General features: G+C 39.8%; 1 protein-coding gene across 1 annotated transcript in view; it reads right to left on the bottom strand.

The window, feature by feature from the left end:
• The window catches only part of LOC111245612 (uncharacterized), a 39,902-nt gene that overhangs the window by 6,130 nt on the left and 18,557 nt on the right, over positions 1-15,215 (bottom strand). The window contains exons 4-13 of the mRNA XM_022794204.2: positions 14,988-15,074; positions 14,734-14,795; positions 10,280-10,421; positions 9,488-9,609; positions 8,848-9,105; positions 7,981-8,165; positions 7,387-7,526; positions 7,129-7,283; positions 4,423-4,560; positions 16-229 (exon numbers count right to left, since the gene is read on the bottom strand). Coding sequence (XP_022649939.1) covers positions 16-229; positions 4,423-4,560; positions 7,129-7,283; positions 7,387-7,526; positions 7,981-8,165; positions 8,848-9,105; positions 9,488-9,609; positions 10,280-10,421; positions 14,734-14,795; positions 14,988-15,074 — 1,503 coding nt within the window. The remainder of the gene's footprint in view (positions 1-15; positions 230-4,422; positions 4,561-7,128; positions 7,284-7,386; positions 7,527-7,980; positions 8,166-8,847; positions 9,106-9,487; positions 9,610-10,279; positions 10,422-14,733; positions 14,796-14,987; positions 15,075-15,215) is intronic.

Below are 15,215 nucleotides of genomic sequence, written 5' to 3'. Positions count from 1 at the left end.
TTTGAATGATATTACCTAGGGAAGCCTGGAAGATCTCTGAAGTTATGTTCTCTGGGATGATCTCTGTCTCTTACTCCTCTATCGGAGAGGCTATGGATATCGTGTAATGGCCCTTTTCCAGGTGACCTCTGAGAACAGGTTGTAAGAGGACATTCATGCAGACAAAACTGAACCGTAACTTGAAATCGAACAACGGTATCACCAGCAAACTTAAATGCCTCAAACTTTCCTGTGAACCAGAGTAAGTAGCATAATTTTTATAAGTTATATATGTAAAAGGGTAGTGGTTATCTAGTGTCAACTGTGAACTACCCTTCACTAATTTTCCCATAAACAGAGTTCTCACGAGTATGCGGCTAATGTTGTGTATCAACTTACGTACATGTAATAGGAACATCTATTTTAGCTAACAAACAAACCGGGAATCGATATTTTTGGACGCTGTCAAGGTATAAATGACAAAGCTTGTGAGTGCACTTTTTGCATCATATTGACAGCTTTGCATATAATAGAAAAAAAAAATCGAATTCGATTGATGACAAAGCTCAAGTTATCCTTGCATTCTCTATCCTTCGCGCTCTTGTCTAAATAACAATGCTGTAAAGATTTTTCGTAATCGATCGCAGAATTAATAGCTATCCCATCATTGTTGCAATGCATCAGTTGCACTTATATGTACATTGTATTGTTATGCCACTGGTTGTTTTTTTGGCTTACATTATACGTATTTGAGAAGATAATCAAACGATGATGTTTAACACGTTTTAGCAATAAGGCATTAGGGCAATTGGACGATGGACGTATTTCTAAGTAAAATTTTGCGTTATGATGAAATATACGTATAGAGACGTCATTTAGTGCTGACAGACAGGTAACAAGTGAACCTATATGTCTTTAAATAAGTTATCGGTATTAGAACCGTGACAATTTTTTTCAAAAAAAAAAAAGCTAAATGAAAGCGAATCCATATCATAACACAGTACAGGATTGTCTGCAAGTTCACTAGTTAAACGTGACAATTTTCCTATAACCCCTTCTCTCACATCTCCTACGGATACTTTGTTGTTTTTCCGTGTTTCACAATGGAATCTAAAAAAAAAATACACTTAATTACTTTGTTTCATTATGAGCACGTTAACACGACACTGTTGTTTAATGGTCCATCGTGGTTATTAGGATGATGCAATAATGGCATTTTCCCTTTAGTATCGACTCAAGACACAGCGCCTGCGATACATTTGTAAAAAAAAAGCAGGGCATTATACCTATGTTTATAAATTCTATCCACGTATAGAGCATAAGCATGCTCAATGTATGACTTTTCATGCGAATTTTATGATGATAGGATCATAGCAGATTTAGTTGAACACAATTTTATATGAGCGATTTTTGTCGTTCAGCTACTGCAAAAAGCTCAAGCAATTAGCTCGTAGACAGAACACGAATAGAGGAATGGCTCAACCAGAGAAAATTGTCCTGATTCTGTCAATGAACTCATGAGGTACGTTAGCAAGTGTTCTCACATGAAAAATTTCTACCGTTGTGATACAGCCTCACATCACAAATAAGGCTGATTTAGCTAAGCAGGTATAGAAAAATAGGTACAAGTCCGCTCGAATTGTACCTCAACAATAGACGAGAGCTGATTTCAGAAAAATAGCTCCACGCAGCAGAAACTGGAAAGCTAGTGAAATCGAAAGAACAAATAACGTTCGATATGTTCACATCAGATACAGATCAGTGTTTATATACAGTGAATGATTATATAATTGCTCTCTCAATTCAGCTCAAAGACGAAGAGGTGCAGAAAAAGTATATGGTTAATTAGATTTCCTGCACGCTCATATTGATTCGTTGGTGCTCTGATTAGTCCTAATCGTTATCGCTTTTGATATTTTCTTATAAATTTAGTTAGAATTAAAAATACTCTCGTATCATTCTCTCTAAAAACGCTATCTTTCAAACCTTCTGATGCTTCTGAGTTTTTGTTCTAGGTGTGTGTTAGGCGTTAGCTATTCCGTAAACACATGTTCAAATGAGGGAAAAAAAAAAGGCAAACATGGCGCAGGTGGGTGATTCTGCTAAATGTGTTAGAGCTCATGGCCTGTAGTGCAAGTAAGCACTTAAGGGGTCGCCCACTGTTTTTGCTCGACCCTAGTAATCCTCCGTAACGTGTTTATTTTTACTCTGATAGTGAAAGATTACTTTTGAAAAGTGGAAATGTGAACAGAAAAGTTTTTTATTCTTCAGATCTGGTCACTGTAAATATGGCTTACCGAGTACGTTATCAGGAGAAGAGTGCTGATCCCTGAACAAATTGTTAGTATACTTTAGTTTCAAGATTAAGCATTTTGCTATCGATAACGTAACGTAACGTAACATTATTACACGAAATTGTGTCGTATCTCATCGTTATTTATCAACCTTCTCCTCTTTTCATTATCATAGCCTCTTTCGACAGAGTGCAGACGAGGAGCCTTCATTGATTGAAAACATGATAGTTAATGTACTTTTTGTTTCTTATTAAAGTGTGGTGCTTTGCTCAGCGTGTCCAGTTTACCCTTTTTTGCATCGGGCTTCAAATATTCCAGCAACGAAGAATCCGTTTCTCTGTACTATTTTCTACATATGAATTACCATTGTGTCTTTACGAGTGTCAACTTCTTTATGAAACTTAATTGGACTCGACATTGGGTTCGTGCTGGGTGATCTGCAACGGGAATGGCCAGACCGCTACTTTCCAATGTTAAGGATGCTGCAGCTAGGAGTAATACGGTAGAGACACTATCATTTATTTATATATACTTTTGATGGTCCTGTTGCTACTTCCGTGATTCGCTTCGACACTTGGCGTTGTCGCAGCACAAAAATGCAAACAGATAAGTACCGTTGTTTTTGACTGTAGTACCGTCTGCGTGGTTCACTCAGACCAAACAACTTTACGTCAACAGAACGGCTTTTCGCACAATTTGTAAGATAAGCCTATTAGCCAATGCGTTCCGATCCGGAGCGATCTATATAATATCATGATTTACATTTTTGTCCGGATATTTCTCTCGGATCCCTGAAGGCAGCACAAAACGGATGGGATAAACGTCCTATAGAGAAAGCGATCTCACAATGCCCCCCATATGCTGTCGGGAGCCGTTGGTCTGAGTAGAAGCGCAAAAAAACGACGAGATAAATTCCGCTGGGAATGTTGTACGGAAGATGAACGATCCGTTTAACCTTAATAAATAGTGTGCGAAGTCGTTAATTGATCTAACCTGATGTTGTCCGATTACGCTATCCAATACCAAAATCTGGAAGGGATTATAGGTACGGCTTGAGTCAGCTATGCAAGCAGTCTGACAAAGGTCTGACTTGCAGAAGAAAAGCAAAAATAAAATAGAAAAGTAATTTAGTAACAAGCATCCGAAGTAAATCCAGGAAAATTAGAAGTTGTTCTAATCTGTTCATTGTTTATATATTTTGGCTACCATTGAAAGGTGGATCAGGTCAGCCAAGTAGTACTAACGTTCTTTTTAGTTTTTAGGCTTGTAATCGAATTTGTGGTCTGCGCAAGTGACTAACTATAGTGACACAGACTTTTGATATTCCATAAAGTGGGATGGCAAAGACGTACTTGCTTATTTCGAAGAAAACGTTGCGTACTGATTCGTTGAAGGCTCAAAGTATAATAGGCCCATGTAAATAACGACTATATATATATATATATATATATACCATCCAAAAATTGTCAGTTATAGCCGGTAGGCCGGCGATTGAAGCTTGACAACGCCGTCCCAGCAGTTCAGCTTCATGAAGGCTTAGACAGGCAGCGCTGCATTCGGAAGCCAGCGTTTAGAAAATGGAAATTTTGCGGGCGTCATCTCTTCCCATGGGTCAAACTATTCCAGTGGTGGTATCAGCAGTTGGGTATTGCAAAGTGATTTGTCACCACCAATATTCCATCGTAAGCTGATGTACGAACAAAAAAATTGTTTGCCGTTATAGAACTAGAATGTGCACAAGCTCGTCTTGTACGCGTTCGTCGGCTCTTATGCAGCACTGGTTTCACGCAGTACTATCATTCTGATCAGGTACACCTTTCTCTGCAACTTATTCCTGAGCCTGATACTTGTTAGCTACGGCTTAGACAATACTACAATATTACCGACACGATATCTGTTATAGTTTAAATAAATCCGACGCTTTTTGTACAGCAGTTCGGCTTTTGGAAGCAAGTAGAGTGACGGGGGGAGCTCTAATGTGATGCACGCGATTGTCGTTTTGGGATCGAAAGGCGCCAACGAATAGCCACTGCTACGGCCGTTGTTAAACGCCTTGCTGATCAAGTGCACTCTGCGCGTTGACCAAGAACCGAAGGGTAACTGCAGCACAAGTGGCACCAGCACAATCCGTGAAATAATGCCAACTTACCTATAAGCGCCTTGCCACGAGCGATCCTTTTAAGTGACGGAAATATTGAATGATCGATTGGGCATCCGGAGTTGTCGAGCAGCGTGATCGAGTCGTCATTTCTACCAGACGTCGCAACCAGGTCACGAGCGTAGATACCTGTGGAATTGAAACAAAACTGACTTTCGTATATGTCACTTTAACGTATAGCTAGTTGATAAACGTATATGTATCCAGCTACTTAGACAGGCTTAAGAGTAGACTGTTCGTTGGCGATACTGTGAGACCACTGATCCGAATTGAACAAAAGATTGAGGACCCTCGCACTAAATACAAGCGGTCGGCTTTAACATTGCGCCATCGTTTGGAACTTCCCATCTATTAGGCAGTGATGCAATAGCAAATAGGTCGTTGCTAAGCATTAGTGTTTAAATTATGATTTACTTAATGGCAGTATTAACACATTTAGAATGGCAGTGTTGCAACTTATTTAGCTATAATACAAGTAATTATTGCGATTCAAACAAGGTGAGCGTTGTAAAAAAAACTAGTGTTCTTAGACTAATGATTGGAGCGTCTGCGAACACCGATCGTGTGATGATTGGCATCAAAGAAGAAGAATGAAGCAGTGATTTATTGTCAACCTAGTCAATCCAATTATGTATCTCAGAAAATGTTAGATCATTGTTGTTTAGTCTTATAGATTACAATAGCGCTTCATATACCCACTTCAGGACTCTATGGTTTACTTAAATATATACAAAACTGGTACTGGGAGGGATCGATCTAAGATGAAAGGGCATAGTATCTACCTATAGATTAGCGAAGTTATCGTTTTCGTACATTCATTTGGACTTCACACATTGGTTAAAAGGCACCACTTTGCGTTAAAAGTGAACTATTAGCCCGTACTTTCAGCGTGAAGCTTCTAAACTGTGCTACGTTCAGACTTTAGACAACTTAGAATAAAACAGCTACAAATAGATGAACAAACATGGATGTGCCAGAATACGTTACGTTGAAGGCAGACCGGTAAAACTTTTTCCCAAGCAGAGATATAGAAATAAACCGTCTACATACTAAATGTGATTGGCCCTGAGCCAGAAATCGCTAGTTAACCTGTGAGAAACTCATGAGATGCTAAGTAATACTTGTCACAGGAAACACCTAGAAAAAGGTGCTATAACAGAACCAAAAACAAAATCAACAGCGTGATGGGCGATGCAGCCGGGGAGAAAGTAGTAAATATATATATATATATGTATATATATACAGGCGTCGTGTGCAGGATAAGCAGACTGTGGTAATACGTCCAGTGCTGTCCTGAACGGGAACGTGAACCTGCGTGTGTCCGAAATATATCTTCTGTTAATCCATCTACGTACATGACCTTTCCCAACAATTGGCAAATACTGCATTGAATGAAGTGCAACTAGTTAGGTAGCGCAAAAAACGGTTCCTTATTATTGTAGATCTGTAAGCGTTCGTTCCTAGTACAAGCATATGCATATGTCATACGATACTATACGACCCCCTGTGAGAGAAGCAATTACTACCGTCTACCCCCACAAGCATTGTACATGAAATTTGTTACAGCCCTTATGTTTTTGAGGACGCATTATTCAGTATATGTGGAAGAAGCAGCTTTATCTACTCGACTCGATATATCGCTTTAGGCATACACTGAAGCTATTTTCTTCGTTTTGTTAATATGCATACATCTGTAGTACCATATTTGTCCATTGAGAAGAAAATGTTGAAGAATCAGATTATCGCATATCTCAAATAATATGAGTCGCATCGAGTGAACGGTCACTTAGGTGCGTTAAACTTGCTAGCATGTCAACATTCAGATTTAAAATTGTATGTAGGTTCTGCAAAATTGTATAATTTTTTTCATTATAAAGAAGCAAATGCTGGCCGGGCCCATAAAAAGAGCCAGATGCATGGCTTCAAGCGGTAGTGAACGAGCAGTTACGAAAAGTAGCTATGACATCGCCAAGAAACCTAGCGTCCGCCATGCAGTTATTGTGGGCAAAATGGTTACAAAAGAAAAAGGTCGATGTTTGGCATATCGATCCGTAGAAAGTTGGTGAGCGATGAAAAGTGCGAGATCACAGGTGACGCAAATAAAAAAAATGTGTTCTACACTCTAAGGCTAATGATGAGAGCTATATGTTTTATCGAAGCAATGTAAGTTACTGTCGCCTGGCAAAACGATTGATTAAAGCCTCTACTGTCAATCGTTCACAAAATTACGGCGAGATACCGAAAAAATCGGTCGGATTTGTGGCGAAAAGGGCGTCGTCGTTCGCTACTACAATGCCAAACCACATACACGTGTAGCTACCGGGCGTCAATTAGACGGGAGAGCTTTAATAGGAGATTTCAGTACATCAGCCGTATAGCCCAGCTTTTGTATTGTCTCGTTTTAGCCTTCGCAGAGCTCCCCTAATGGTATTCACTTGGTTGCAATGGAGAAATGCAAAAATCACTTATGACAATTTCTTGCCTAAAAACCGCAGAAGCAACGGGATTATGGAATCACCATTAGAAAAAAGCAAAACGTCATACCGGCGCATATTTAGTTTAATAATATAAAATGATAGTTTGTCGTAAGATTTCTTATCGAAGCTCTTCCGCAAGACGCAACTGTCGTCTTATAGGGTAATAACAGATTACTAAAAGTACCCACAGTCAAATAGACGTAACTGAGAATGTACGTACCGAAAACGGAATCGTCATCAATCTCGATGCGTAGGTAAAGTTCATCGCCCAGTTTCGCTCCAATAATATCTGCCCCGTTGCGGTCCGTGATACGCAAACGTATGTTCGGCGATGGAGCAGTGGCATTTACTGTGCCGGCCTGTACACTCTGTGCCCTATGCGTGTACACAGCACAGAACGACGTGTCTAACATTAACACTTGTTCAAAATGGTAAAATCTATAAAAGTTATCGGTGTATGTTATGATGCGACTCTTACCCCATCAAGACTTTATAGGTGTTGGTGACCGTTTTGTTCACTGCATCGAAACTACAGAATAGCTTAATGACGCGATCGCCTTTTTGCTGGATAAGTGGATGATGCTGAATCACTATGGTCGAAGTAAATACGCCGTCCTCCTACCACGACGATGAGGCCACGAGGAAAACGATTCGAAGACCGAAGATTAATAAAGCTAATAATTACTTATTATATAAAATAGACACGTACAGCCATGCCCTAATCAGCAGGACTAGGAAGAAACACATCTGTCTGAGGTATTCCGATTAGTTTGCATCTAACTAAAACGTTTCGAGCTGAATCGTAGGAATCCTAGTTAGCAGAAGCGTAATAGTTGCAAGCCCTAGGTTGCAGAATTTGTATCTAGGAACGTACTTGACGAGTAGAGTAAAACTGGTGACGTAACTAACGGGAGATGGAGTTTGGGTTCCTTTTTTACCTGTTGGTGCTTTCATATAAAACTGAATATAATAGAACGCTTAAACTGTCTCTTGTCGCACATTAAATAAACACTGTAAGATAGTGCGACTCCTTTATCCTTAACAATTTTGATAACTGTGAACGCGGCCATACCTCCGTGTCGACTCCACACCGTCTGCTTCGCAAGCTCATAGCGAGAGTGGTAGATCGATCCCCTCTGCCAGCGACCTCGCAATCTCCTGGGGGGGGATTGTCCACCTTTGAGTAGATCCGTCCCTCGAAGGGTTCCAGAGTATTAAGCGTTAGCACCATGGCCTCTTCGTCACAGTGCAGTCGCACTAGAAACGAGTTAGAGCGAAAGTGTCACCCGTAAATTCGTTATAGATCTGTGTTGTTGATTAGCAATTGGTGAAATCTTTTTTATTTACACGAATGGGGCCCACACTCTGCCAGTAAATGAGACCGCTTTTTGAACTATGACGTTTTTTTAGCAAAAAGTTGAATCCGGCCCTATAGCCTATCGGAAATAGATGTTCAAACCCTTTGCTACATTATCTCTATTACTAAGTGCTATTCCATGTCGTAACACCTATGGCATCTAGCCCATTCTAGCCTCAGGCTCAGAGCTATTTCGCACGATAGGCGATTTACGTGATAAAATATGAGGCTAATAATTGTATCGGTTATAATGAATTCTATAATACAAGACTGAAAGGACAATGATTTAGATTGTAACAAAAGGCCTAATGATGTACCTCTTTGTGTAAAATAGAGCAAAATAATCACGTTATTTCAATCTAGCTAAAGCTATTTACCTGAAACCTATAATTAGTTAGCGGTTTGTCTGTGCAAGCTTGCTCTATAGTATAATATAATAGATGCGATTCATGTATGTAGTAAATCAATATACACACACTAGCTTGTTATTTAACAAACATGTGTTTATCTTAGCAGATCGGTGTGATATTATATATGCGGATTGACACATAAGAACCACATTGGCCTAGTAGTTAGACTTACGATCTAGACAATTGGCCTTTTGGTGAAAGGTCACACCCTGACGTGCTCGCAGAGCGCTACCGCCCACGGATAAGGTATCGTCCGAAGACAGGGCACATAGCGCTGCTGGCGGGAAGAACGAAAAACTTCGACACAAAAACTCTTTACAATCGTCACAGAGCGATCGGCACTGCTCACTCGAGAAGGCAGCCCGAACTTGGTCTGCCCTAAAGATATCTACATCCTTACGTTGTTCGTAGTCACATCCATTAGGGCCGTCTGTATAGGAAAAGAAGGTGTTAAGTGCTCAATGCCCATGACAGGGCAGCGACGGATCATTCTATGAATCAACTATGTAAGATTTCTCTTAACTCTTCTATGTAGTCCTAGTCATCTGTAGCATGCGGTTGTCGAACAGTCCAGAGCCCGATTGGATGAGGTTTATAAGATCATTCATCAGTAGACGATATATTGCACTAACAAGTATGGTACGTAAAATTTTAATAGTAGTGATATAGTCGAGCCCAACCTCTGTGGAGCAGTATATTTTGTTCTATTTGATTTTCCTCTTCGGTGGATCTAAGCATATAATAAATAGACAAAGGAAACACTTCGTCTGTATGTTCAGGTTTATGCTGCAGTTTGAATCTTTCATACTCACGAGAAACACATTGATTTTCAAAATATTCAACATTTCCGGCTGGCCTGAAGGAACTCGGCTGTGATCTTCGGTCTTCGGTTGACAAACGACATTCTTGAATTGACGCGTCGTATTCACCCGACCTTTAAGAAGTAGAAGGGTTCAATTGTACGCGAAATTCGTTTTATCTTTTCGCAGCGCTCATCTTTGGCTTAAATGTAACATATTGCCCAGACAAGCACGATACACACAGATAACGAATAGAGTTTCAGGCATGTTGAGGCAGAGCTTGCGGTATCTTTCCTATTACATAAATATCCTTTTTGGGATTCTCGAGCAACCTAGGCGTTAGGGATTTGTCATCAAATTTTTTATACCCATTAAAGCCTACTGACAACGACCTCGTTAGCATATATGTTCTGTTATGTAACGTTACTTTGAAAACTTCTAAGTTACGGTAGACACCCATCGGTAAATTACCACTGAAAAAGTTTAGCCTTAAATCATAAGTTCAGTAGCCTTCGTACGCTATACGAGCTTCGTTTGTGTTTGAGGTGGCACAAAGCAGGTCGATTGCGAGGGCAGACTTTGACGTAAATATATCTAAAGAGCTGTTTTTCTTTTGTTTACCGTAATGCCAACTACAGCAGCCATCCAAAAATGTTTTAACGTAACTTGACCTTGACAATAGCTTTTCTGACCGTAAGTAAATTAGGAGAAGACATTCGCTGTTCGTTAGTTCGAAAATTGTCGTGGATCGCAAGAGTCAGCTATTTAAACTAGCAGATATAAAGGTACTGAAACAGTTCTCACCTGCACGGAAAAGCCTGTTCGTGAAGGCACAGTTCTTCACAGTGCTTTCGATACTGAACACCCCCGAGGACGCGGTTGTCAAAGCCAGATAGCTCCTTGCCCACTACCCGTTCCATGACGAAAGCCCGCTCACACACTGGACCTGTGGTTAAAATGGTGGACCGTGATAACAACGGCCCTTGCAATGAGTCGTTATGTAAAATATCGTACCTTTGTACCAACCTTGGCCTAGAGATTGCTGCTCAATGGTGACCTACAACGTTGTTGATCACATGTACTGTTTAATATCCACACAGTTCGTGGATACATTTATATACAAAGCTAGCTTAAGTTATTTCATAATCAGTTTAATTTAAGAACTCTTTTCGCAAATATTACTATCTTATTTTCAATCGAATTGTGCACCATTCCCACTGTCAATGTGTTCGTGCCATGTGGACGGTAATTTATTTACCCGGCTGCTGCAGGAGTCGCAGGTAAAAAGTCTCGAAAATCTCCTAGGTTAACTTGTCGAGATTTCAGCAATTTCTCTATCAAACTGTTGTCGAAACGAGAATATTGTCTAGTGGATAACAGAAAGCTCCAAATAATCACTCCTGTACTTTTTACCACGGCAACCGTTGCGGTGTGAAATCTAACGTTGTCTCTAGGTAGAACTCTATAGTTTGTTCATAACTTTCGCCGCCAGTCTAGCCATAACCAGAACTTCTGAAGCTACGGTGGATAACATGTATTACGAAACCAAACAGATGGTGATGCTCTGCATCCGTTCAAAAATGCGACACACTGTGATTACCGTGAAAAATTAATTTTTAGCACAAATCACAGCCCGATATAAGGCTGGATTATTGCTGCAATATGTTTATTGTAAACAGAAGAAAGAAGATTTTCACTTTTTTGTTATTTTACTACTCGCTTAACTCAGGCGGCACCTATTTTTCCATTTTGTTTAGTATATTAGTTTGACTGACGTAAACCGGCATGGCGCTTTTAAATACAGTAAACTTGTAAAATGGATCAGCTTTAATAGCAGATTTCAACTCTTTCGTAATTTACGTTCGCAAGGGATCTTTTGCGAGACTCAGTTCCCAATCTAAAATGTTTGAATTAACGATTGACGGTGTTTCTACTCATAGAATCATTATTCATAGAAGGTTTATGCGGCAAGCTATTTCGGCACCATAGTTCAGGGCAGTCCCCCGATTCGCAAATTACTTGATATCTCTGACCTTTTATAGCTCACTGAAATTTGCCTGCAGAAACTCTGAATGGCTGGCAATACCTGAGTAAATGCATCTCAAAAGTAAAGAAAAGTATCGGGAATTGTCGTTCCGTTAAAAAGTAGCACCATTTTCAATATGCGCACTGACCGACGTAACATACACACGTACATATATACTAATCACATAACTATAATATGTATGTTTATATATACATCCAATAAAAGTGCTGGTAGCTGCCCGATAATCACGCCTACTAGGAACCAATTAGTAGCAACGTACGAAGGAGTTCAGGCCAAATAGGCCTAAGTTCATAGCGATTGAATTTGAGAAAGCCAGCCTTTTTATATGTGAGGAAAAAGTAATTAAGATAATTAGCTATATTTGTGCTAAAGCTACTTGAACATCAACTGCATCTTAGGCTGGTCGGCAAATCTCGCTTTTGTACTTCCTGCGGCATCATCGCGTGCTAAAGTATAGTGAGGTTTTTTTGCACGGAGAGCCTTCAACTGGCCAATATTTGTTATGTTCCGAGTCAGTTTAGGCCGTTCTTATGTTGCAAATTCTCTTTGATATGTTGTCACCGTGTCGAGGATCTAGAGATTTCAGAAAACAAAACGTTGAAAAAAAACCTATGCCTAACACGAAAAACCCTATCCTCCCCTTTTTTGGAGTGCTTACTGCGAACCTCTCAGAGTGTCAAGGGCATCACGAAAATTCATAAAGTAATCCAAATAACTTAAGATCAATCAAAATTGCGCTGAAGCCAATATATGGCGTATTTCTACCATGGAAGTTAACAAAAGCCGACTTCTCAATGTTCCGAATGACTTCATCTCTCACAAAAACTAGTATATATATATATATATATATATATATATATATATATATATATATATTTTATAAAGTATTTTCTATTTTGTCAACTTAAATTTGCCAATTGGTCGGTAGTTGTGGCGCGTATCGACTTGAAGGCAACGCTGTCTTAATAACCAGAAGGAATAAAACAGCTTAATTTGACTTCCTGTCATTGTCAGCAACCGACGTGGGATACAGATTTAAGTTGTACTCGATCTATTAGAGGAACATATGCTAGTATAGTTGCTCTATTAGAATGTATATACATATATATGCATATATATTTTGGGAAAACGCAAGTTTTTCTAATACGTGTCTCTATACGCTAATTGTTAAGCTTCTCGGCAAATTTTACTGGATGAGACAGACCGACTGGAAAGGGGTGGGGAGCGTGTATATAAAAGCGCATCTTCCGCTATAGCTTTTACAGCGTTAGATGACATTAGCAAGCAGGCAAACCAATGTTGATGGACCTCCGTTACGTTTCACAATATTGGACAACATTTGCGTTCTGTCCGATTTGGGCTGTGACGCCGGCTTCTAGATGGCTATATGGATAGCTTCAAGTTGCGCAGGAAAGATTCCTTGAGATGTCTGAAGTGTACGCAATTTCGAGACGGCTCAAAAGAGTTGTGAAGGCTAAAGATGGGTAAATTTGTATGACACATAAATGTATAATATTAGTCTATGGAAATCCTTTATGCTATTAGAAGTGTCACTCCGACTTTCGAACATTTCGCTATAACTCATATCAGTGCTCCTTCGAAGGTCGTTCTGAACGTTCCCTGATATCACACGGATCATCGTACATAGTAGAGTACCTCGTGCCCTAGCTGTGCACCGATGGAATTTATTTCTTGCGCACATGCGCGACCCTGTTCGCATTCACTGTTGTTCTTCGAATTAAATTGTTTCTTAATTTGATGACATTTTGTTTTCAAAATAGCCAGCCGGAAAACTTTTCAGTGAACAAAATTGAAGAACTGTGCTCCAGTAATCTAAGCTGGCATATAGCAGTAGGCGCTTTGAACGATTAAACCTCTCGTTGAACCACACTAGGGACCCGTTAGTTTCAGGCCCGCTAACGATACATAACGACCTACCCAATTCGAAAAGCTATTATTTTATGCACAGCACTCTAAAAGAATAAGCTTCGTATGGACTTTGGCCTGTAAACAATTTTTCTTTAAAGCGTTTCATTGTGCATAATGCAGAAGTGAGTTTCTTCAATGTAATCTTGTCTTAAAGACTAACATGCGTCCCGCTGAAGTTGCCATACCGACTTTGAACTTCACCGAGTTTTATGCTTTGTGGCATATGAACGTAATCAATCAGCTGAAAATTAGAGATTTGATACGTATAGTGTCACCTCGGTGTGCGTTTCTGAAACAGGCGTACAGCCAAACTATACTGTAACAGAGTAGAAAACTGTTGAGCATTGGAAGCCACCAGCGGACAAATATTCTTGTATGGGTTGAGTGTGGGATTCGATCCCAGCGACCCGACTTTTTCGCCGAGATTACCATTCATAACTTTTCTATTCTTTATTACAAATCACCCCGGAACCTCATTGGTTAGTTATTAGTTGTTACATTACTATGTGAAAGGATGGTACGATGCCAAATGGAGCTAGCTATCTTGATTTAGCAGATCAGCTTTCAGACGCTTACACACAACGCTTAGAGATATGTAGAGTCAAACAGAACTGAAGATCGCGTCCGTTACCGGGATATACGACTAGAATACTTTATTCCTTTTGGTTTTAAGTTGTCTTATAAGTTTCTTTTTTTAGTAAGTGGTTTCAAGTTAAGTATTTAAAATGATGCCTAACAATAATGAACAAGTTTTCTGATTGAATTCATGCTGATTCGTCTCCACACATTCGTGTACTCGTGCCGCTCACTATCTCCATAGAGTTTCTGTGAGCTTAATATTTACATATAGGCTGCTCACTACGTACACTGTCTTCATGCGATAATAAAAGCCCGAACCCTTTCTGGTATATGAGAAACTAAACCTGATAAGTGATTAGCTTTGAACACCCGTGAACTATAGTAAATGACATCGTTGTCAAAGTCTTTAATCACTAGAACAAGTACATACAGATATTTCCACATATTTATGTATGAAGATTCGTTGCATATGCATCTCTAGTGAGAAATAAGGAGCTTGTCATCATATACCCTATCTAATGGGTGGGTGGCTGGCTGGCTGGCTGGCTGGCTGGAATTATCTTCGCTGCCGGCATCAAGCTTAGACTACCTCATGATTAACTACAATGCATATTGTTATTTTAAATAAAGTAGTTTAGAATGGAAAACATAAATATCCTTTCGTGTTCTCAGAGTCTGTAACAACATTTATGCAAGCACGTACCTCGTACACACATTTTCTCAAAGTAGTTTGCTCGATCTGAAGCAGGGAGCAGCTTCTCACGCCTGAAAGAGATTTGAGTAAAGATAATTGCCTGTTGCTGATCTTTGTTCATTTATGTCTTGCGAGCAGAGGCATCGTTATCCGGTAACTCACGAAAGGTCCGCTGCAGTAGGTATGCACGGCCTCACCTCCGATCTACCCTCAGAACTATTTCAAATAGCATTACGTTGTAGGGTGATTGCCGATGCGTTTACCTGTTAGCGGATACAAAGCTGGCCGCAAAACAGATGTTTCGATCGTAGTTTACCATAACTCCCATACATTCGTTTGATTGCTGACACCTGAAAAAGATATGATCATGATAGGTGTATCGATCAGTATTATTAACTAAATTTAATAGCTAACTAATTATTTACCATAGAGGTATTGGAGGGCCTATTCACTAGCTCTTTAAAATCTAGGTGGAATTGAGCACAGGCACG

The sequence above is a fragment of the Varroa destructor genome, unplaced genomic scaffold, assembly GCF_002443255.2.
Source record: "Varroa destructor unplaced genomic scaffold, Vdes_3.0 BEIS01000002.1, whole genome shotgun sequence".
NCBI lineage: Eukaryota > Metazoa > Arthropoda > Arachnida > Mesostigmata > Varroidae > Varroa > Varroa destructor.
This window is presented reverse-complemented; position numbering and strand designations above follow the sequence as displayed.